This window comes from Sminthopsis crassicaudata, chromosome 3, assembly GCF_048593235.1.
Source record: "Sminthopsis crassicaudata isolate SCR6 chromosome 3, ASM4859323v1, whole genome shotgun sequence".
Classification (NCBI taxonomy): Eukaryota; Metazoa; Chordata; class Mammalia; order Dasyuromorphia; family Dasyuridae; genus Sminthopsis; species Sminthopsis crassicaudata.
The window spans coordinates 515,274,252-515,299,175 of record NC_133619.1 but is presented as its reverse complement, the minus strand read 5'-3'; the positions used below and the strand labels follow the sequence as shown (position 1 = coordinate 515,299,175).

General features: G+C 42.1%; 1 protein-coding gene across 3 annotated transcripts in view; it reads left to right on the top strand.

Moving 5' to 3' along the window:
• LRRC32 (leucine rich repeat containing 32) overlaps nt 1-8,694 on the top strand; it is a 48,386-nt gene extending 39,692 nt beyond the window's left edge. For all 3 annotated transcript variants that reach the window (XM_074304128.1, XM_074304126.1, XM_074304127.1), the window contains one exon: nt 1,311-8,694. In XM_074304128.1, the coding sequence (XP_074160229.1) occupies nt 1,311-3,236 (1,926 nt within the window). In that variant the 3' untranslated portion in view covers nt 3,237-8,694. The remainder of the gene's footprint in view (nt 1-1,310) is intronic.
• The last annotated feature ends 16,230 nt before the right edge of the window (nt 8,695-24,924 follow it).

Genomic DNA, 24,924 nt, shown 5'->3' with positions numbered 1-24,924 from the left:
GAGGTCATATAAGTAAAGAATTCTAGAATGCCAGAGTAGGTAGGGTCTTTAGAACCCAGAATGTCAGAGCTGGGAGGGCCCTTAGAACCCAGAATGTCAGGGATGGAAGAGTTTTTAGAATACTTTCAAAGCTGAGTGAGTGAGTAGCAGAGCTGGCACTTGAGCTTGAGTCTTTTGTGGCATCAGTAGTGCAGGGATGCATTGCCACACGCGGGTGTGTGGCCCCACTCTAGCTCCTGTGCTTTTCTTTGGGGGCTTTCAAGAGGCCCTAGGAGAACCTTGTTCTCATTGGCCAGACTAGCACAACACCGATGGAGGGGTCCAGGAGAGCAGAGGATGTGATCAGCTGTGAACCCGCGCCCAAAGCCTTAGGAGCCAGCTGAAGCTAGAGGAGGACGCGCACCTGGAAAACCTGCAACAACAATGCTACGTACAAATGCTGCTTTACAATTCACAAAGTTCTTTCCTAGCCAGTCTCTCCTTGTAAGACAGGAGCAATGTGCAGTATGGAACTCGCAGGGGAAAATGGTTTGTAAGCCTTGTAGAAATGTGTACTGGCTCACCATTGTTCCCAGAAAGGCAGCGTGATGTAGTGGGGGAGGTCCTGCCTTTGACACAGACTGCCTGGGTGACTCCTGGGCAACTTAATGAGCAGCTTAGTACTCCCAGCCAACAATCTAAGAGTATATATCATAAGTGTCCGGCTCTCGGGAGGAAATTTTCTCGTTAAAAGATTCCTATAACAGTATAGTACATAGGATAGACATGGAATCAGGAAGATCTGGCTTTGAACCACTCTTTAGAAAATCAGTTACTACCCGTGTGACCCTGGGCATTTCATTTGATTTTTCTAGGTCTCGGTTTCCTTATCTATAAAATTAAACTTGATGATCTTTAAAATCTCTTTGAATTCTAAATCTATGATCCTGTGAAATTAAGGTTTATTTAACTAAAAATACTTAAGCATATGCATATATATATATACATATATATAAATATATATATCTGTCTATCTACATGCCTACACACACTCACACACATATATGTAGGTAAGTAGGTAGATATGTGTATATCTCCAAGAGAGTTGCAGGAGGTATGCAGATGGGGAAACTGAGGCTCAAGACTTGCCCAAGGACATAAAACGGTTAAGACCCAAAGCTGGGACCTAGATCCTTGTCTAGAGTCCGACTTCAGCTCCAGTGCCCTTTCAGTTACACTGAGGTCTTGCTTGAGTCCCTGCCATCTTTGTCTCTGGCATCCCGGGAGACCTTCCAGCACATAATGCTCCAGTGTTCTCTCCCCTTCACTAGGTGGACATGGAGGTCCTGTGCCACAGCCGGGGGCTTCTGCAGATTCCTGCAGTCCTCCATGCAGACAGCAAGGCCCTTGATCTGTCTCAGAACCAACTGCAGAGCATCCTGGAGACTCCCCTGATCTTTTACACTGCTCTCCGACGTCTAGATTTAAGCTCCAATCAGATCAGCTTCATCCAGCCTGGAATTTTCACCAGCCTGCCTCAGCTCGAGTACCTCAACCTGGCCCGAAACCGCCTGGGATGGGCATCCCCCCAAAATGCCAATGGGGGCATTGGGCGCCTGCCTCGCGTGACCACCCTGGACCTCTCGGGCAACGGCTTGTACAACGGCATGGCTGAGGCTTTCCTAGAGGATGCCCCCGACCTGCGCTCTCTCTCCTTGGCAGAAAACAGCCTCACCCGGATTTCGCGCTGGACCCTGCAGGGCGTGCCGGCCCTTGAGGAGCTGGACCTGCATAGCAACGTGATCATGGAGATCGAGGAGGGGGCCTTTGACGACCTGCCCCGCCTTGCCCGCCTCAACCTCTCCATGAACTCCATCACCTGCATTTCGGACTTCAGCCTCCCCCAGCTGCGATTCTTGGATCTGAGCCGCAACAGCATAGAGACCTTCCAGACCGCCCCCTCGGACCAGGAGTACCAGCTCCACTGGCTTGACCTGCGAGAGAACAAGCTATCCCAGTTTCCCGACCTGCCCAGGCGCAACCAGCTCATCTATCTGAATGTATCCAACAACCTGATCCAGATGCACCCCACCTCCTCCCTCAGTGACGGGGTCCCCAGTGTGGAGGACTGGGACAGTGGACCCCACCTGCCCCCCGACCCAAGTGGGAATGATAGCTCCCCAGCTCTTTCCCATCTCTTGTTCCTGGACCTAAGCTACAATGAGATTGAGAGCATCCCAAAGGGATTCTTCGATCCCATGGCTTCCCTGCAGTTCCTCAACCTCAGCAGAAATTGCCTCCGCGCCTTTGAGGTGGAGCGGGAGCACGCCCTGCCCAGCCTGGGCACCCTGGATCTGAGCCACAACGACCTTCGGGGTTTCACTGTGGGCGTCCGTGGCCTAGCTAGCCTACAGCAGCTCTTCTTGCAGCACAACGCGCTGACGGCCTTAGCGCCTCTCACATTTGCCAACCTCCCCAAGATCCAGAGTGTGGACCTCCAAGAAAACCGGGTCCATCTCTGCGGAGCCTCGCGGGACCTGCCGGAGCCAGCTGCCTCGGGCTGCCTGGTCTTCTCCAGGATCCCCACTCTCCGAACCCTGAACCTGGCGGGCAACACCTTGCAGAGGCTTCCAGAAGGTGCATTCCTGCAAACCCCGCTCGTCACTTTGGACCTCTCCGCAAATCCAGGGCTAGAGGTCCTACCCGGTGCTCTGACTGGACTTGAATCCTCCCTGGAGGTGCTGCAGCTGCAGGGGAATGGCTTGGACGCCCTTCACGTGGACCTTCCCCGCTTCACGCGGTTGAAGCAGCTCAACCTCTCGGAGAACCAGCTGAGCTGGCTCCCTGCCTGGACCCGGGAGGCCTCCCTTGAAAAGCTGGATCTTCGGAACAACAGCTTCAGCCACCTCGAGAGCCGGGACATGAGTGGGCTGGAGGGGAGCCTCCAGCGCCTCTACCTGGCAGGAAACCCGCTGGCTTGCTGCGGCAACAGCTGGCTGGTAGCTGTGATCCAGAGGGGAAGCGTGGACATCGCCAACCTCGAGGATCTGATGTGCCGGCATTCCAAGGACTTCAGCATCCAGGAGGACGTCCCCTTCCTCCACGTCCGCCCCGAGGACTGTGAGAAAGAGGGGCTCAAGAAAATTAACGTGCTCATCCTCCTCATATTTGCCATAGTCTTGTCAATCCTCCTCATTGGGTTGGCTCTTTTTTGTTGCTTCTGCCGGCAGGAGTTTAACCAGCATTTCAAAGCCTAACCCTCAGAAGGGGGTTCCCAAGTTCCTGCCATAAAGTCATTCTCAGTTCTTGGGAATGCAGATTTATTTATTGGGGTCTTAAAAGCCGGCAGGATCTTAGAGTCATTAGTCCAACCCTTCTTTTTATAGATGGGGAAACGGAGGCTCAGAGAGGTTAAGGAACTTACCTGGATCACACAACTCGTAAATATGAGGTCTAGAGCTCCTGGGAATTTGGACACATTTCCTGGGAATGACCTTCATCCATTTAGCTATCCATTAGTTGACTGTGTTCAGAAAATGTGGGGATCCCTGAACCTGTTTTCTTTCTGTCTCCTTCCCCCGCCATCATAAGATCATTTGAAGGGACTACAGAAGCTGTGTAGCTTCATTCTACACATAAGTAAACCGAGGCCCGAGGAGACTATTTGCCCAAAGTCACACAGGTAACAAGGCACCGTGATCGGATTTGGATCCAAGGGCGAGCAAGCCCTTTCCCTCTATAGCATACTACCTCTCGTCTACTCGTGGTTTTGGAAGACCAAAGTTATCTTCAGGAGAGATCTTGATTAAAGTCAGCCCAAGTGAAATTATGTACCCCTTTAGGACTAGAAAATCACCTAGGAAAAAAACACTCTAGAATTTATCTGGAAGAAAAATATTTGTCACAATTTACGCTAATTATTCTTATCTGAAAATAAACACAGAAATCACGGGCTGAGGCCGTGGCCAGAGAGTCCAATAGAAGGGGATGATAGAGGGGACCCCATCGCACCCCACCCCACCCCCAACCAGGATAGGGACCTCAGAAAATAGGGACTGTCAGTGACCCTAGGATACAGAGCATTGGGGATGGGAACCACCCTGGAAATAATGCATTCTTCTTTTCCATTTGTCAGATGGCAGAGCTAAGACCCTGAGAGAGGGAGTAATTATTTAAGGTCACAGGACTCATATTCCTCCTTCCATGGGCAGGATTCTTTTCCTTGTGTCCTAGATTAAGGGTTTACTGTCCTCAGCTCCCTCCCAATAGAGGAATTTCCATAGACCAGGAGGCACTCACCTCTTTCCCATATTCCCATAGCCAGTTTGGGGGTTCCAGGGCTATGTTCCTAGTCCCTTGGGTTCTAGCCCCAACATTTGTTCATTGTGGAAACCAAAGCTAAGCAAGGAGGTTGACTGAAAAAAAAGCTATAATGTGGATTCCACAGCCAAATTGGGCCAGTGCCTTGCAGGTTAACAAGTAGTTTCCATCTTGTTGTATTCGAATGGTCTTGTTAAGAATATACAGAGTTTATTGTTCCCATTTCACATAAGGGGAAACTTAAGGCCCATAAAGAAGAAATGCTACTGGCCCAAGTCCAGGCAGTATGAGCCAGGACAGAAATTCAAATCCCTGTGCCAGACAGGGGCAGAAAGTTTTCCAGGCTGGTTGATGCATAGACCAAGTGCTTAGGGGGGACTAGTGTGAGCCAATGTTGGAAAATAGGAGGCTGCAGTGTGTGGAAGGCTTTGAAGGAAGACAGTTTAAAATTGTCAGGGAAACTAGAAATCATTTAGCCTAAAGATTCTTAACCTCATCTCTACAGACCTCCAGGGGCCCTGGGAATATCTGTGAACTTGGACAAGAAAAAATAATTACTTTCACTAGGCTCTGAGTGAAATTTAGCATTTCCATCTCCCTCGTTTTAAGGATCAGGAAACTGAGGTCAAAAGACGCACTTTGTTAGTCTCAAGGAATGATTAATTCCAGATCCTAATTAAACAAGATGAATAAGTCTATGCTTAATAAATAAGGATTGAGGCAAGGGGAAACTTTCAAATTTATCTGCTATTTGTCAGTATTGCACTGCCCTTTTTCTAAAGCTAAAATAAAGGGGTTAACTATAGATTCTCACCCATCCCCCATCTGTTGTTTCTTCCCACTCTTTTGTCCATTGCATTAGCTTAGCCATTGTACCCTTAATTCTTGCCTCTGACAATTAGTAAATCCAGGTAGAGTTTTGATCCAAGGGCTTGAGGGAAGAAGGGACCGCTACTTTCAACACTGGCTACCTAGGGTGACTCCTCTCCAGGCTGGACGAGGAGTTCCAGTGCCGTTGGCGGGTGTTTGAGACTAAGCCAAGTAGAAACGCTTCTGTCCTTACTAAGCTCCCTAAACTGGGGGTGATGGAAACTGGCAGGCATCTGGGTGTCAGGCAGTGTTGGCTGGGTCTGAAAGTAGTTAGGGGCAGCAAGTGGGACACGGGGGCGGGATCAGAAACATTTGGTGTTCAAATGGAATGTATTCAGAAAGCTTGATTTGAAGGGGAAATTTTCTAAAAAGTATTTTCCTCAACTCATCTCCCTTTCTTTTTATTATAAGTGCCGCCGTTCCTCTCTTCAGGTATTTCATTATTGTTTCTGTCTCTCACTTTCCTTATCTCTCTGCATGTACATCTATCCTGTGTCTGACTCTTTCTGTCTCCTTTTTTGTTATCTCTGTCTCTGTCTCTGTCTCTCTCTGTCTCTCTCTCTCTCTGTGTCTGTCTCTCTGTCTCTGTCTCTGTCTCTGTCTCTCTCTCTCTCTCTCTCTCTGTCTCTCTGTCTCTCTCTCTCTCTGTCTGTCTGTCTGTCTGTCTGTCTGTCTGTCTCTTCCTGACCTCCTTCCATTTCTACATATCTGCTTTTCTTCTATTATTCCTTCTTCATTCTCTTTCTCTACGACTGCTCTGCTCTGACCCTCTCCTCTTTGCCCCCTCCTCCCTTCCATCTCCCATCCATGTATATTCTTCTCTCTCTCTACAGAACACCCAATTTCAGCTTCTGATACTTTGGGCCAGGGTCAGAGGGATGAAGAGAAATCAGTCAAACCAGTTTCGTGTCCTTTCCACGAGAATGGTCCACCCTATACAGATAACTTGATCATTGAAACCCATTTTTCATCTAGATGGTGAAGCCCTGATAATTTAAGTGGTTTTTAACTTTAGAACCCAGAATATAAGACCTGGAAGGAACTTAGAGGCAATTTAGTTAAATTCACTCAGAGATAAGGTTCAGAGATTTACCATCTGCCCAAGATTACAGTGAGATAGAGTGGTAGGTTAGAAGAGTCCAGCTCTCCTGAATCCCAACTCAAGTCTGGTTCCTACTTAATTTTAAAACTTGGAAAGCTGGACTTTTCTGGAGCTGTCTAGCTATGGGGAAGATCCCAAGGACCATAGGAGCAAAAGACTAGGTCCTAACAGCAGAATGAGATGATCACACACTATAGGATTAAGTCACTCAAGAACTTTCTTTATAGCTTTCTTTATAGACCCACTATAAAAAAAAAAAGGATGGTCACACCCCTCCCCTAACTCATTGTACCTCATCACAGCTTAGAAGTTAATGTGTTAACATCCTACAATTCTTTTATGAAATTCTTTCTCTGATTGAGTCAGGAAAGGCAACCATTGTTGAACTGAAGATTGGCCATGACCCTAGAGACTTTTATATAAAGCCTAGAGTTAGTGAGATTCACATAAATGGAGACAAGAGGCCTTTTCATCTCTTTTGGGGAAGAGGGAGTCTTTCTGCACTTCTCACTGCCATAGCTAGCTCTTTTTTCTGCTGCCAGGTGTCCCACTTCTAGAGGCTGCTTACTAGCCTCATTGACTTCCTGCCTCTGTACCCACGTCTGTCTGGAGAGTGTCTGTTCCCTGCTGGATACGGTTTGGCGGCAGGGTTACATTCTTCTCTCCTCTGACCCTGGGTAGCCTAGAATTCTTGATCTGATTCTCTAACTGCTAACTGTTCCTACTGAGCAAGCAGTTCTGCTGCTAGACTAACTCTATGGCATGAGAGCAGATGATGTAGTGAGTGCAAAACAGAAGCTCCCTTCCTCTTTTCCAGCCTGTCAGAGAAAGATTCCCTTTGCAAAGGAATCACTGGATGTTAAACACCTTGTCAATCTATTAACTATTTACCTCTGTATTCTTATCACAGATGGAGAGGGGAAGGGTAGAACTATACCTTTCCTCCCAGTATCAGCCATTCCCCCTCCACACATAGTGGATTATTTTTTTACAGCTTTATTGCCTTCCATTCCTTTTTTCTGCTTATTGATTGCTCCAGCCAACCTAGATAATTCACAGAATTTCAAACAGTTTTTTGCCATTGTGCCTGTGGTTGGCTTGCATTACCTCTAAAATATTAATAGTCATGTTCTACCATCTTCTTAGTGCTCTGTCCAGACCATGGGCCAACCAGTGTAAGCCGTTATCCCCCTTTCCTATATTGTAAGTTTTTTAAGGGCAACTGGCGTATGTACTTGGGATGATTCCCAGAACTCACTAAACTAGCCAATCTAGTAGAAGTCATGGGCTGCACATATAAAGGACAGGGATGTAATAAATGTTCACTGGGAATTCTTTTTTTAGGAAGTGATCAGAATTTCCATTTTTACTGCAAGAATTCTAGTTACTCTGTCAGCTTAGAGTAGACACATGCTGAACCAGTTAGCAACCTTGGACATATAGGGCATGACAGGTCTGTTCTTAACTGGGTTCACAACTGTCACTTGTCCATTTAAGAAATTGGACCATCCTGTACTGTCAGAACTAAGATCAGAATTTTTTTTTTTAGAGGGGGGAATGACATTTAATAGAAATAACTTATCTTTAAATATAGAATAATTAAAATAAAAAGGGGAAGGAAATGACAGAAATGGCATCAAGGCTGATTATAATATTTTTATTAAAAAAATTAACCAATGTAAATTAATTGCCTTAACAAGCAGACCAAGAGAATATGAAAATATTCCACTTGAACCCTTAAACTACAGTGAAAAAGAAGCTTTCAGCCCATTTAGAGGACCCTGTTTGTTAAAGCTTTGGGAAACCGTGAATGTGAATCATACAGGATGGAAAAAGCATGAATGGGTTAGAAATGTCCTAATTAATGAGATGACAGATTCATTTGAGTGTTTGAAAGTGCCTTTGGTCTCAGTGTTCCTTTGCCTGGAATACTCTTCCTCCCAATATTGGCTGGTTGAAATCCTTCCATTATTATAAGACTCTGCTAAGTTACCTCACCTGCCCTAAAGCCTTTCCTGATCCCACCCCCTTACCCTCCACCTGGTGGAAGTGATCTAAAGTGGTCTGTTTCCTCAGGACCCCCACATGCTGGTGTGCCCCAAGTCTACTGCCCCTGGGATTCCTAGACATGAGTTATCTGAGAGCAAAAACAACATATCGCTCCCCAACAGTGCCCAGTACAAGGCCCTACACACAGCAAGTGATCAGCAAATATTGAGTTGTACTGAAAAGGGACTTCCATCTCCCCAGAGGAAAATCAAGTCCAGAATTCCTCCTTTAGCTGCCTGGTCAATGCTGTCTCTTCAGATGCCATGTAAACACTACAAGATGCTGCTGTACACATATATGATAGACCTATAAAAATTTTGTATGAACTGTATAGAAAAACTATGTGAATATATTAAAAGATAATTTTGGAATAACCCACTGATCTGTTGAATTTCTGTTTGCTGCAAGAAAACATATGTACTGTGCCTCAGCCTGGTGCACATTGTAAAAAGGCAAGGAGGGGATGGAGAAGATGTGAGTGTCTGTTTTCTGGGAGCATTAGTTCTCTACTCTTCCTTCTGAGTCTCTGGTGCTAGAATCTACTATTCTGCAAGAGAGGGATGATGATATATAGCAAGAGAAAGTTGGTCTCAGATTTCAGAAATCTGGGTTCAAATGCTGCTCCCGAAACACCCTGGCCGTATAATCCTAAGCATATCACTAAATGTCTCAGTGTCCTAAGTAGCTGACTGAGATAAAGTGCCTAGAAATTAAACTATGCTTTAGCAAAGGGAGTTTCTTCAGCAGAAGTCCCCTACATCAATAAATAAGGAAGGTGGGTGGTGAAATGGCTAGAGTACTGGGGCTAGAATCAGGAAGACCCAAGTTCAAATCCAACCTCAGTCACTTACTAACTGTATGACCTTGGGCAAGGCCCTTAACTCTGTAAAATGAGTTGGAGAAGGAAATGGCAAACTACTTCAGTATCCTTACCAAGAAAATCCCAAATAATATCATGAAAAAATCAAATATGACTGAAATGATTAAACAATGAACACACCAATAAAAATCACAAGACTAGACAAAAAAAAAAAAAAAACCCTCAAACTCCTTTAGATCTTAGAAATGTCAGAACTGGGAAGGGCCTTAAAACACAGAATGTCAGACTTGGGAGAGACCTTAGAATACAGAATGTCAGAGCTGGGAGGGCCCTTAGAACATGGAATGTCAGAGCTGGGAGGGCCCTTAGAATACGGGATGTCAGAGCCAGGAGGGCCCTTAGAACACGGGATGTCAGAGCCGGGAGGGCCTTAGAACACAGGATATCAGAGCTGGGAGGGCCCTTAGAACACAGGAGTGTCAGAGCCAGGAGGGCCCTTAGAACATGGAATGTCAGAGCTGGGAGAGCCCTTAGAACACAGGATGTCAGAGCCAGGAGGGCCCTTAGAACACAGGATGCCAGAGCCGGGAGGGCCCTTAGAACACAGGATGTCAGAGCTGGGAGGGCCCTTAGAACACAGGATGTCAGAGCCGGGAGGGCCCTTAGAACACAGGATGTCAGAACTGGGAGGGCCCTTAGAACATGGAATGTCAGAGCAGGGAGGGCCCTTAGAACACAGAGTGTCAGAGCTAGGAGGGCCCTTAGAACACAGAATGTCAGAGCTGGGAGAGAACTTAGAACACAGAATGTCAGAGCTGGGAGGGGTCTTAGAACACAGAATGTCAGAGCTGGGAGAGAACTTAGAACACAGAATGTCAGAGCCAGGAAGGACTTAGAATATATATATATATATATATATATATATATATATATATATATCAGAGCTGGGAGGGCCCTTAGAACACGGGATGCCAGAGCTGGAAGGGCCCTTAGAACATGGAATGTCAGAGCAGGGAGGGCCCTTAGAACACAGGATGTCAGACTTGTAAGGAATCTTAGAACAGAAAATATTAGAGCTGGAAGGAACTTTAGAACTTTACCCTGGGGTTAAAATATCAGCTTTGCAAGTATTGTGTGTGGGGGACAAAGACACTATTTGGAGGGACAATAGACTCTGAGATTAATATGATTTAGTATCATATCAGGGGAGTCAAAACCAGTGCAAGAGAGGTAGAGTGTATAGGATTAGGGAGGTTAGGGTTCTACTCTGCTCAGTTCTGTTCAGAACACATAAGAAATATTCTGTTCAGTTCTAGTTGCCACATTTGGGGAGAATATTGATGTGTGGGAATAACCATGAAATGTTAACTATGATATAATTAAACAAAAATTGTAATAACTTGAAACCATGTCATGTGAAAGAACTATAGATATAATAGGGAAAAGAGAAGGATAAGAGATGATACAACCACTGTCTTCAAGCAGCTGAAGAATTGTGTGAAAAGGGATTCGGTTTGGTCTTCTTGCCCCACCAGAGAGAACTAGGCCCAATCAATGGCTAAAAGTTTCCCAGAATCAGACTAAAGCTTGATATTTAAATAAAAAAAAAATTCAAACTTCTAACAAGTAACTGTCCAAGCTAGGGAGGCAGTAGGGAACTGAGACTTGGGAAACACTTTAATATAGAAGGCCAAAGTTGCCCACTGCTCATGGGTCATCATCAGTCAGCTTGACTTTTGTCCTGCCCCTTACTCTGATAATTCTGGAGGAGAAAGCGAGCCTGATGACTTTGAACAGTTCTGCCTCACTTAAATCCAGTTCACTTGCAAGTCAGGACATCACTCTGCTGATTCTCTTTGAGACAAAGGATGAACAAAAAGAGAAGGCTGGATGGATATTTGCATGCAGTATTGTAAAGTTTTCTATACTGGTAGGGCTTAGACTAGATGGATCTAGAGTTTCCTTCCAGATCTGAAATCCTGCTTCTATCAATATAGATAACCAAAACTAGAAGGAGCCTTCCACATGAGAATACTGGGATTTAGAGATCATCTAATACAACCTTTCCATTTGTCAGAGGAGAAATTTGCAATCTAGGAAGTATCCCTGACTTGGATGAAGTTGCCAAAGGTTCTACAGGTAGCAAATAGCAGAAGTGGAATCAAACCCAGGTCCTCCCTTTCCATTCAGTGCTCTTGACACTTTAGCTTGTGTAGTCCCTCTCCAAGGTAGCAAGAGTTGTATTTTAAGAGAGACCTTATAAAGACACTGCCTTAAATCAAGGTAGTAACTTTGATGGTAAAATTTCAGGTATCGTAAAGTCAAATGCAGGGAGATATTTGAGGGTAACAAGACTTTCGGGCATTCCTAGGTCACCCCTTTTGGGCAATTCTGTGTACATAGAGTGGTCCTTCCTTTAGCTAATTCAGATGACTCATTCTGTTATAGACATAGTCTTTTCTGATCCTAGATCTTGAAATTATTTAGTTTTTATAGTAGCATATTACTTCTAGGGGGATGAAGGGAAGAGAGGGAATGGAGGAAATTCAGATGAGAAGAGGTAAGCAGATTAAGCTGTCCCAGCTCCCTTCTCTTTGGTTGGTACTACCCCTTGTAGCTGCTAACTGGTCAGAGACCTTCCTTAGAAACACACCAGGTCCTCCAGCTGAAGATAATGGGAGTTAGGGCTGGAATTCACTTTGGAGGCATCTATACAATATGAAGGATGAAATAGCATAGTAAAGAACACTGGCATTTGGACTCAGAGGTCCTAAATTCGAATGACTGCCATTTAAAGCAGGCAGCTAGGAAATAATAATGTATAGGGTAGTATAGGAAGATTTTCCTGAGTTCAAATCTGGACTCAGACACTAACTAGGCTGTGTAATCCTGGGCAAATCACTTCACTCTCTACCTCAGTTTCCTCATCCATAAAAATGATCTGGAGAAGAAAATGGCAACCACTCTGGTGTCTTTGCCAAGAAGATCCCCAAATAAGGTCAGGTGGAACATGAGAGTAAACAATTCAACAGCAACAAACACCCGTCATTTAATAGCTAAAGTTGGTCAAGTCACTTAAATTCTATGAGTCAAGTTTCTTCATTTATAAAATGGAGTAGGACTAGAGGACTTCTAAAGTGACTTCTAGCTTTACATTTATTCTTACCCCTTCTACAGCTGAGCAAACTTGAGCTCAGAGTGGCTAAGTGATTGCTAGAGTCACATGCATGAGGGACAAAATCTGATTTTAGGTTTTCCTGATTCCGAGTCCGTCATGCTAATCTGCTATGCCATGTTGTCTCCCTAGAGATCATCACATCCAAACTTTATCGATAGGAAAACATAGACCTGGAGAAAGTGACTTGGGCAAGGTCACTCAGGTGACCAGCATTAAGATTGGGCTGTATTTAGATTTCCCTGTCTCTGACCCTAAGAATTCACGTGTCTCTTCTTGTTTCTCAGTTGGCCTGAGACAAGGAGCTGGACAAGTTGATGTAGTCTCAGGATCTTCATTCAAGTCCAGCCACGATTCACTCTTCTAGGAAAGTTGAGAAGATCCTTCTTCATAGAAAGGGAGCCATCTTGTCTAAGCCCCTCACTTTACAGAAACAGAAAGCATGGACCAGAAATGGAAGAGCTCCCATCAAAGACAGCACAGCTGGCCAGCAATACAACTTCAACCATATTTGTCAGTTCTTAGACTTTTCCCTCAGATTCTTGAATAGGCAGTGGAAGTTCTAGCTCTGGTTCTGTCACTGTCCTTCCTGTTCTATGATCTATGTTCTTCCATTTCTGATATTCTGTGTTCTAAGGGCTCTTTTAGCTCTGACTTTTCAGTTTTTAAAGTTCCTTCCTATTTGAAAATCTTCTCTTCTAAGTGTCCTTCCTGCTCTAACATTCTGTAATCTAGGCTCCCTTCCTACTCCAACATCCCTTGTTTCAAGCTCCTTTTCTGTTCCAACATCCTCCTATGTAAGTTCCTCTTCTATTCTAACATCCTCTGTTTTTAGTTCTCCTCCTGCTCTAACATCTTCTGTTGTAAATTTTTGCCTGCTCCAACACTTCAGTTCTAAGCTCTCTTTCTGCTCCAACATCCTTTTTGCTAAGCTCCCTTCTTTCTCCCACATCCTCAGTTCTAAGTTCCCTTCCTGCTCTAATAGCCTTTGTTCTCAGGTCTCCTCCTGTTCCAATATTCTCATTTCTGTTTCCTTTCTGCTCTAACACGCTTTCCTCTCTAACTCTGACAGATCTCTAATGATGTCTTTTCCCCACCTTCTGCAAAATTCTTCACTGATCAGATGTTTTATTTTGCACAAACTTATGATGCATATTGCTACAACTTTAATTCTTTGGAGACTACTGTGTTCAATGCCTTTGAGCCAGATAGTGTCTCTGGAAGAATACTGGAATTTCAAACATGGACTTCTGTGTCTGGCTGAAGCTTGGGGTCATTAAAAGCAAGATACAATTTTCCAAATGCAATCCAGCCCACTTTCTTCCTCCTGTTTAATTCTGGACACAGCCCATTGTCTAGCTGCCAGATGGAGAGTGGGTGGATCATGGGTTAATGAACCATACTTGGTTAAAGAAATAAACTAGTGGCTACATATTGACTAACATTCATGTTTTTGTTTCTATGGTACTTTTTTCTAGATGTTTTCTTCTCAAGATTCCCGTGATGTCCACATATATTGTATCTAGGTTATATTGTAACACATGTAAAATGTATGGGATTGCCTCATCAGGGGGAGGAAGTGGAGGGGGGGGGATAATTTGGAAAAATGAATACAAGGGATAATATTATAAAAAAATTACTCATGCATATATATTGTGGAAAAAAATTCTAAATTAAAAAAATAGGGGTCCATTAAACTTAGGCTGTTCAGACTTTGTAAATAAAAGTTAATTCTATCCTTTTCAGTGAGATGAACAACCGCCAAAAAAAAAAAAAAAAAAAGATTCCCATGATGTCTATAGCATAAACACATTTAACAAATTAAGGCAGAAGTGAACAAGTATTTATTGTGCCATGAACTATGTGCCATGAACTGTGCTAAGTACTTTACAAAAATTATTTCATTTGATGATGATGGTATTAATAATAATTATTATTATAGTTGATATATATTTTTATTCTGCTGGGCACTATGCTAAGTGCTTTATGATTATTTTCTCATTTGAGCTTCACAACAACCTTGGGAGATAGATGCTTTTATTATCCCCATTTTACGGATGAGGAGAGCATCCATCAGGAAGTATCTGAGGGACAATTTGCTGCCATGTCTTGGACATAAATACTTTGTAAATGGTAAGAAAGGGCAGATTGTGAAGAAGCCCTGTCAGGAGGCCTGAGTCCAAATCCTGCCTCTACTACTTACTAATTTTGCGACCCCAGCAAAATCATGGAAACTTTCAAAGACTCAATTTCCTCATCTACAAAATGAGCTTATATATCAGAGTACTTACTATCTCAAAAAAGGGAAGGGGAGGGCAAAACATGGAATTTGGAATGCAAAACTTTAAAAAATGTTAGAAATTGTTTTTACATGTGATTGGGGGGGAAATAAAATATTAGGAAAAAATGAGGCTAATAATAATGATTGCCTGCACTTATATAATTCTTGAGGATTTTGCCAAGTATTCTACAAATATTTTCTCATTTTATCCTCATAATAAGCTTGCGAATAATACTGATAATATTATTAAAACCTAGCTAGCATTTATATAGCACTTTAACATTTGCAAAGTTCTTTACTTGCTAATATTATCTTATTTGATCCTCAAAACATCCCTGAGAAGTAGATTCTATTATTATCCTCATTTTTACAGATGAGGAAACTGAGGCAAACAGATTAAATGCCTTGTCCAACATCAGAGAGCTGTGCCTGAAGCAGAATTCGGTGTCACAGTTTTCTAACTCCAGATCCAGGGTTCTGACACTATGGCATCATTTAATTACCTCAAATAAGGCAAATAGAACTTAGAAAGATGAAATCACCTACCCCAGTGGAATGCCAAGTGTCAGAGCTAAAAATCACCTCTACATCTTCTAATATGCTAGCCTAATGTTATCTCAACCTCACCAACGCCCTCGTGGCAGAAACATATCTTTTTAACTCTAAGCTGCTTCTCCTAAGCTTGATAGAGAGGAAGAAGTTAGCCCCAGACTAACTTCAAGATCAAGGCTTAACCTGAGGCTGGGTTAAGATGGAGAAAAGCATCATGGTATATGTCACTTTGCATTGAATTTGCAAATGATCTAGGTCCAAATCCCTGGTCTGTCACTTTGTTATTTGTATAACTTAACACACTTCATTCACTGTCTGGGATTCAGGTTCCTTCTCTGAAAAAATAAGAAGGTTGGAACTAGATGATAGCTAAAGTCTCTCTTTTGTGAAATAAAAAGGATTCCTATGGTCCCAATCTATACTAGCATGGGTATTGATCTCTTTTTTCAAAGTGGCATTTTTGATCACTTATTTTTTACTCTATCCCTCCTGATTTAGGGAGGAAAAGGATGGAGGCTGCTGAAAATGAGGAAAATAATAGTACCTACCTCCTGGGACTGTTGTTAGAATCAAGAGAGATATTTGTAAAATGCTTATAAATGTGTTTAAATGTAAGTGTAATAATTTATATTATCTTACCTCCTTAAGCCTGGGTTACCCAGGAGAGGATTAGGTTCATAACTTAAGCTCAATTCCTACATCACACAGCCCCACCAAATTCCAAATCCAAAGTTTTTCCTCTTGGGTTCTAGTCTGAATCACCCTTCTTTAAGCCTTTCCTACTCGGCGTTATGATTGAATTCATATCCAGCCTAGAACTTTAGCTCTAAGGTTGCCTTGGCTTGAGTTTTGGGTTCCAATGGGGATTCTACCCCTTCCCCCTTCACTTAGATCTGAGTTGTTTTAATTTGCATTTTTTAATTCTCTGAGTTAGAGTATATCTTTTATATATTAATAACTTTGATTTCCTCTAAAAACTGTCTATTCATATCTTTTGATCATTTGTTAAATGGGTAATGGCTCTTATTATTATAAATTTGGCTCATTTCCCTATATTTTTGAGAAATGAGGCCTTTATCAGAAAAACTTGATGTAATTCCTCCCAATTCCCAATTTACTGCTTTCCTTCTAATTTTGGCTGCATTGGTTTTGTTTGTATAAAACCTTTTGAAATTCATGTAATTGAATTATCTATTTTACTCCCTGTAATCTTCTCTCTCTCTCTTGTTTGGTCATAAATTCTTCCCTTATCCATAAATCTGACAAGTAAACTATTCTATGCTCCCCTAATTTGCTTATGATACCATTATTTATGTCTAACTTTAATTTTAACTTAATTTTGGTATGTGGTATAAGATGTTCATATATGCCTAATTTCTGCCAAACTGCTTTCCAGTTTTCCTAGAAAATTTGGTCAAATAGTGAGCTCTTGTACCAAAAGCTTGGATCTTTTGGTTTATCAAATATTATATCACTATGGCCACTTACTACCATTATTGGTATACCTAATCTATTCCACTGATCTACCACTGTATTTCTGTTACACATATTTTTATTTGTAACAGGTTTCTTTTTGATGCTTACTATTTGTAATATAGCTTGAAATCTGATATTGCAGAGCTTCCTTCATTTTTTTCATTAATTTTCTTAATATAATCGAACTTTTATTCTGTTGCTTTTTTCTAGTTCTATAAAATAGTTCTTTAGTAGTTTCATTAGTTTGGCCCTGAACAAGTAAATTAATTTAGGTAGAATTGTGATTTTTTTATTATATTGGCTCAGCCCATGAGCAATGAATATCTGTCTTTATTTGCATGAAAAGTATTTTAAGGTTTGTATTATAGTTATCTGTTTATGTCTTAGAATCATAGCTCTAGATCTGGCAGTGACCTCAGGGGCCATCTCTTCCATCTTCATCAATTTAGAGGAGGTCCAGGAGGTTGAATGGTTTGTCCAAAGTAACAGAGGTAGTTATGTTGCTGATGTGGGAATTCAAACCTAACTTCAGAGTCAGAACTCTGCCATCATACTCCCCTACTGCATTAAGAGTTTCACGAAGGCAGGGACTATGTCTTTGCTAAACTTTGCACGTTCCTATCCTCTACTCTGGCATGTAGGTGGCACAGTTGATAAAGCACTCATGTTCATGAGTTCAAATTCAGCCTTGGACATTTAATATCTGTATGACCTTGGACAACTCACTTCATCCTGTTTGCTCAGTTTCCTAATCAGTAAAATGAGCTGGAGAAGAAATAGCAAACCACTCCAGGCTCTTTGCCAAGAAAACTTCAATTATGGTCATAAAGAAACAGACATGACTGAAGCAACTGAACAAACAGCAATACTTCTCTGCTCTCTGGGCTCTTCACAAAGAAGATATTTAGCAAATATTGGTTGAATGTTGTTGACTGTTTCATCTCCTGCACAATGGTGGGGAGAGGGAATTCCTCTCCTAAGACCAAGATAAACACTTTGTAAACCTAAAAGACTTAGAGAAATAGAAGTGATTATTGATCTAAACATTGAGCCTTATATTTCCTAAGAGAGACAACTGAGCCAGGGACCCTCAGGGAATGGAAACAGTTTTATTTCTATCTGTTCAAATCTCATCTCAGTCTCCTACCAGAAGTATGAATTTAGCCAAATCACATCACATCTTTGGGTCATGGTTTCCTCAACTGCAAAATGGTGGGAAGGAGTGGGTTAGCTGGTCCCTTGCAACTCTAAACCTATTTTGAGAGAACTCTGAGCCCACCCCCACAGAGTGAAAGTAGAATTGGGGGAGGAAGGGAAGTTGCCTTATCACACTGAGATGGTCAGGACTGGAGATTCCCGAGGCAAGAGAAGCTGTATAAATGCAACATCTGCCCTGCAGCAGAGCTGTTAATTGCCAACCCCTATGGGGGAAAACCCAAACCTGCTTTTCTGAGTTGACATGCTTCCTTATCTCATGTAGGGGGAGGAGTCACTTGATTCAGAACCACAGGCCCTGAGTGAGAACCTTGGGACTGCTCTCCAGGACACACAGTGCCAAGTGTCCAAAGCATGATGCAGGTTTTGCACCCCTGTCCACTGAATCAACTGCAGGGAGCTCTTTTGGTTCCTGGAGAAACAATTGCATGTTTTCAAAGGTAATGGAGGGAAGATGATAGAGATCCAGCCATGTTGCCCACTAAGAGATCAGCAAGAACAAAGGATGCGCTTCAGAAGAATAGTAGTGATTGAGCAATTTCCTGTCCAAGAGCACCAAAGTGGTGACTGGCCTTGTTGGCAACAATAATAGGCCTTCTGTCATCCCTGACAGTAACCCTCCCAAATCTGAGGACTGCTCCCCAGTCTGATGGATCACATGAATAATACTGGTGCCTCCAAACAGAATCTAGAAAATAGGGATAAAATTTTCAAAGGCATAAGGATAAGAGCCATTCCTCATTTGATAAATAAATAGATATAAGCAGTTAAATTTTAGAGGAAGAAACTCAAGCTATCAATTGCCATGTGACAAAATACTTAGAGCAATATAAATTAAAACAACTCTGAGGTTCTATTTCGCAGCCATCTGATTGGCAAATTTTACAAAAAAAAAAAAATAATAATAATAAAAAATGGCAGAGACTGGGAAAGGCCATGGTAAAACAGGTATATTAATGTACTATGGGTGGAAATGTGAACTGCTCCAGTCACTCTGGGAAGCAATTTGGATCTATGTTCAAATGGCTATTAAACTGTATATACCTTTTTGACTCAGAAATACTGCTACTAGGTCTATATCTCAAAGAGTTCAAAAAAGGAGGAAAAGGATTTCTATTTGGAAAAATATTTAAATTAGCCTTTTTGTAGTGGCAAAGAATTGGAAACTGGGGGGAGGGGCACCTATCAATTGAAGAAAATCTGAATAATATGGTATATGCCTGTGATAGAATACTATTGTTCTGTGAGAAAAGATGAAATGGTCAGTTTCAGAGAAACCTAGGAAAATGTGTATACAGAATGAGGTAAGCAAACCAGGAGACCAATTTATATAGTAATAACAACATTATAAAGACATTCTCCAAATGATAAATGGCAGAAGATGTGAATAGGCGGTTTTCAGATGAAGAAATTAAAACTATCTATAGGTTTATATATATGCTCTAAATCACTATTGGTTGGAGAAATGCCAATTGAAATAACTCTGAGGTGCCAGTTCAAACCTCTCAGATTGGCCAATATGACAGAAAAGGGAAACGATAAATGATGGAGAAGGTGAGAGAAAATCGAAACAGTAATGCCTTGTTGGTGGAGTTGTGAACTGAACAGTTTGGAACTGTGCCCAAAAGGCTATAAAATTATGCATATTCTAGATTTAAATGTGTGTACAAAAAATTTATAGAAGCTATCTTTTGTTTTGGCAAAGAATCGGAAATTATGTGAATGCTCATCAATTGGAGAATAATTGTGGTATATGAATGTAATAGAATACTATGTCTTAGGGCAGGGGAGGAAAAAAAAGGATGGAGAAAATAGGACTCATTTAAGGTTATATAGAAAATGAGTAACTCTAGGAGTTTGACCCTACTGTTATCCCCACTTTACAAATTAGAAAACTGAGGCAAATAAAGATTAAAGTGACTTGCTTAGGGTCACACAGCTAGTAAGTGTCAGGCTGGATTTGAATCCAGTTTTCCCCCCGACTCTAGACATTGTGAATTGTACCACCTAACTGTCTTGAAAAATCACAATTTTAGAGAGCAGGAATAGAAGTTTTCTGAAGATACTGATATGAATGCCTAGGAAACTCATAAATTAATTTTTAAAGACATAAACAGAAGTTGCAGCATGAGTAACAGAAAGTGAACATAAAAATAAGATATGAGAAAGGTATCAGTAATGCTAGTATGTGGAATGAAATGTCAGTCATTCAAAAAGCATTTATTAAATGTCTAGCCACTATACTAAGCATGGGGGTTATAAAGAAAAGCAAAAAACAAAAACTAAAGCAATCCTTATCCTCAAGGAGCTCCCAGTCTATGCTATAGAGTGAAACTAAAGATGATCCAAAAAAAAAAAATTTACAAATCTCAAGCTAGTAGGTTTTGTCTCTTTTCTTGGCCAAATTCAAGATTATGGCATGATTTATGAATATTTTCAGCTAGAGGGCATGACTTGAGGAAACTCTTGCCCTGTTCTCCTGGTTGGTCTCTCCCAGATCAGGAAAAGCAGGAAAGTCTCACTCATGCTTCATTTTACTCTTTCATAACTGGTCCTCTTTTCATCTGTCTCCTCAACAAATCTCAAAGCTACAAAACATGCCCTACTCTATAATTCTGGAACCGTGAACCATGATCAAATTAACTCCGCTTTACTTGTTGCTAGAGAGAAAGGGAGTGGGCAGCTAGGTGGCTTAGTAGATGGAGTGATGGGCTTGGAGTCAAGGAGACTCATCTACATGATTTCAAATCCAACCAGCTGTGTGACCCTAGGCAAGTCACTTAAGCCTGTTTGACTCAATTTCCTCAGCTGGAGAAGGAAATGGCAATCATTCCAGTATCTCTGCCAAGAAATCCACAAAGGGGGTGTCATAAAAAAATGGTCACAAAAAAAATGATACAATTGAAATAACTCAATAACAACAAAAAGAGAAATTTTGTGGACATGGCCAAACCTGATATAGTTTATTGTGAAAGAGAAATAACCTGATATATTACCCAAATGAGCAACAATCAAAAAAGACCAGGGATCCCAATGCACCAAAGATATGGCACCCTACTTTTCTACCCCAAGAGGATCATGAAGGACAAGTTCTACTTGGAGGTATATAGTTAATGGGACTTTAGCCTCAGCTCTCTTAGAAGCTGATTTTTAAGCTTTTTAATATGACCATTATTTACACCTTGAAAAATAGCAAATCCTACAAATCAGAGATTAATTTGTTGTTGTTGTTGTTTTTTCTAGACTTAATAAAGTCCTAGAGAAAATATTAAAATTTGGATTAAACTTAAGAAGGTGCTGTAGATATATTTCTTTCAGAGAGCCAGTTGTTAAACATTACCAGCATACCCCTGAATTGATGCTTTTTGCCAGGGGTTACAGTTCTGGCACGATTGCCGCCCAACCATAAGCAAGTTAGTTCCCCTCTTAGAGTCTCAGCTACTTCATCTGTCAAATGATGGAGTTTGTCCTAGGCGATCTTGAAGGTTTCTTCCAGCTCTAAAACACTATGATCTTAAGATGGCATTTAAAAGCTTGGGATAGAAGAATTTTCTTTTATATGAACTTCGGATGTTCTTCTCCTGGCATGATATTTCTGAATCTGTGTTCTTTTTTTTCCTCATGTGAATAATTAATCCTAGGAAATGCACTTTAATGGTCTGGAATGTGTGTTGGAGTGAGGAAGGGGGTGGAGAGAAGAGAGAGGAGGAGCAGATGTCAGATCAGAGGATACAGTGACTGTAGCAAGCCCTGGCAAGGGAAAATTGGGTTTGGGGTGAGCAGCCCTCTGGTGTGGGGGCAGGGTTGAGCAGTTGCAAGTCCAGAAGGTTCAGGGGCCTCCAGTAGGGCTGGAGGTTGGTGGGGTTCAAGTATCAGGAAAGGATTAGGAAAGGGAAGGAAAGTCCTTGGGCAGAGGACAAAGTTCCCAAAGTCCCTGGGCCAGTTCCCAGAAGGCTATAGGTTCCCCTGAGGATTGCTGTAGCCTGAGACCCATGGTCAGGTCCTCTACACATCCAGAAGGTTTTCTTCTTGGGAGCTCGCTCCCCAAGATCTCTCCTGTCTCTTCCTGGGCAGAGAGCCCAGACCAGCTTCCAGAAGCCAGCACGGAGCTGCTCTTCCTGTTCTTGGTTCAATTAAATCCTTCTGTTCTGAATGCAGCTTCACTCTCCACGTGTCTCTGTCTCAGCCTCCCTTCAGCCAGACCATCTGGTCCTCCTGCTCCTTGTTATCAGTTCGCTCTCTTCCCAGTACCCCACTCTTCCTTTCAGAGTCCCAAGGTTCCTGTCCCTCTGACCTTGCTCATCTCCACCTATCTGTTGGTAAACTGTTACCTGTGTTCCAAGATAACTGTGAGCCAGATGCGTCCCCGTGGAGCATCCATGTCTCTGGCTTTGCCCTTCTGCCAGTACTTTTTGAGTGCCAGTGCTGAGCAGACACCAAGGTTCTGACAGAACCAAGGAACAGAGATCAGGCCTCTGGCCCAGGAGGACAGTGCCTTTACTTTAACTCTTCCCTCAGGCCTTCTTCACTTTGTCTTCTGCCAGGGTTCACACTGGTATAATCCTCCCCACTTTGGGCTACCATCTGGACATCCCTGCACCTGTCTCAGCCCTCTCAGCCCATCCCTGCACCACAGGAACCTTCTTATCACATCTTGGGGTAGAGAGATGGCAGCTATCACACCTTCCCCCTTAAGGGTCCTTCTCTTTCCTTTACCTCTTTTCAGGGGTTGGAATCTTGGGGCACAGTGGGAAAGCCTAGACTCTAAGGAATGAGCTGCTCTTTCTCTAGTGTGACTGCCTTTGATTAAAATGATTCCCTCCCAGGAAAAATACCCATTAGTACAATGAAGGCCTTTATCCATATTCCTAATTAGTATCCCTTCCTCCTCTCCAATCAGTTCCCTACACAATTTCCAAATTGATAGTCCCAAATGACCCTGTCATCTACTCTTGAACATCCCTAGTGACTCCCTGTTGCTCTTCAGACTGGCATTTCAAGACCTCCACAGCCTCCATCTGGTTCACATCTTCTCTTTGAGCTTTGCTTTACTACTCCCATTTGCACCACTCTGTTCTAGTTAAATTGCCTAAGCCTTCCATCTTTCACTTTGGGGCTTTTGCATGAGTGATCCCTGGCTTCCTTCAAAGTACATTTCAGGTGCCTTCTCTTATACTGAGCCTTTCTTGATCTTGCCTAGATAGTAGGCTCTCAATTCCGCTTGAATTGTCTTTATATTTAGAGAATGCCCATTGATTGGGGAAGGATCATGCAAATTGTGACCCATGAGTATAATGAGATATTACTGTGATATAAGAAATGATGAATATGAATAACACAGATATATATTGGAAGCTTTAAACCTGATAAAAAGTAAAATAGACAGAACCTAAGAAACAATAAAACAATGAGTACAACATTTGTAGAAAGAGCAAAAAACAAAAGTATTGTGTGATTATAATGGTCAATTCTTCCATGCAAAAGAGTTAAGAACTTGAATCTTCTTTCTTTCTTTTGCAGAGGGTGGGAGAATATGGATGTAGAATGTTGCACATACACTGTCAAATTTGGTTAATTTGTTTTGATGAACAACTTCCCCCTCCCTCTATTTGCTACAAGGGATGGCTCTGAGTTTGGAGAAAGGGATGTGGGGGAAAGAGAAAGGAATACATTTGGAAATAAAGTTAATATAAAGATAAATGTATAAATAGACAAATTTAAAGGAATTACTTCATATTTAATTTGAACATACTTGTTATTTGTTAGTCTATCCCTTTGTAGATTGTCCTTAAGAATAGTAGCTGTTTGATTTTTACCTGAACAACCAATTCTTGACACTGGTTGGTGCTTTTTATTGCATCAAAAAGCTAAATTGCAGTCACATTTGGAGACTCTAGAATGCCAGGTTAAAGTGATTGTATTTTATTCTGCAATTAGAAAGTGTTTGTATTAGAGATTAACATGGCCATATTTATGCATAAGCAAGATGAGTCAGGCAGCCTGGGAAGGATGAATTGGAAGGGACAGAGTAGAAAGAGAAGGACCCTTCAAGAATCTATTACAATGTCAGGACAATAGTAATCAGGATATATACTCTGGAAGTAGTGGGCATCGAGATTGTGATAATTCCAGAGTTGTTTCAGAGATTGAATGAATAGATATCATAACTGATTGAATGAGAGGTAAGGGAGAGGGAAAGGAAAAAAATAAAAGATAATAAAGTTTTCTTTTCAGGTTTTTTGTCAAAAATATTGGGGTGGTTTGCTATTTCCTTCTTTGACTCATTTTGCCGATAAGGAAATTGAGGCAAACAGGTTAAGTGACTTGCCGAGGGTCACACAGCTAAGTGTCTGAGGTTGGATTTGAACTCAGGAAGGTGAGTTTTTCTCACTCCACATTCTATCCACTGTCATCTAGCTGCCCTAGAACCCTAGAGAAGAACAGTAAAATCAAAAGAGAGGAATAGAGGCACTCAGCATACTCCTTAGTTAAGATCTAATAACTCAGTTATAAGTCATAGATAGACATTCAGTAAATCCATTAGAATCACTTAGTTTCCAGGCTAATGACTGAACTTGGTCCCAAGCAGTCTTGAACTCATCCCCACCCTTGCCTGATCCCTAATGATGAAATGTTAGGTCCTCAGTTTCATGAAAAGGTCATCAATAAGAATTGGGGAGGCAGAGAAAGAGAGAGAGAGAGAGAGAGAGAGAGAGAGAGAGAGAGAGAGAGAGAGAGAGAGAGAGAGAGAGAGAGAGAGAGACAGAGACAGAGACAGAGAGAGAAACAGAGAGAGAGACAGAGAGAGAGACAGAGAGAGAGACAGAGACAGAAACAGAGAGAGACAGAGAGACAGAGAGAGACAGAGACAGAGACAGAGAAAGAGAGAGAGAGACAGAGAGAGAGACAGACAGACACACAGACAGATAGACACGGAGAGACAGACACAGAGACACAGAGATGGAGACAGAGACACAGAGAGAAACAGACAGAGACACAGAGACAGAGGCAGAGAAGAGAGAGAGAGACTGACAGACTTACAGACAGACAGACACAGAGAGAGACACAGACAAAGGCATAGATAG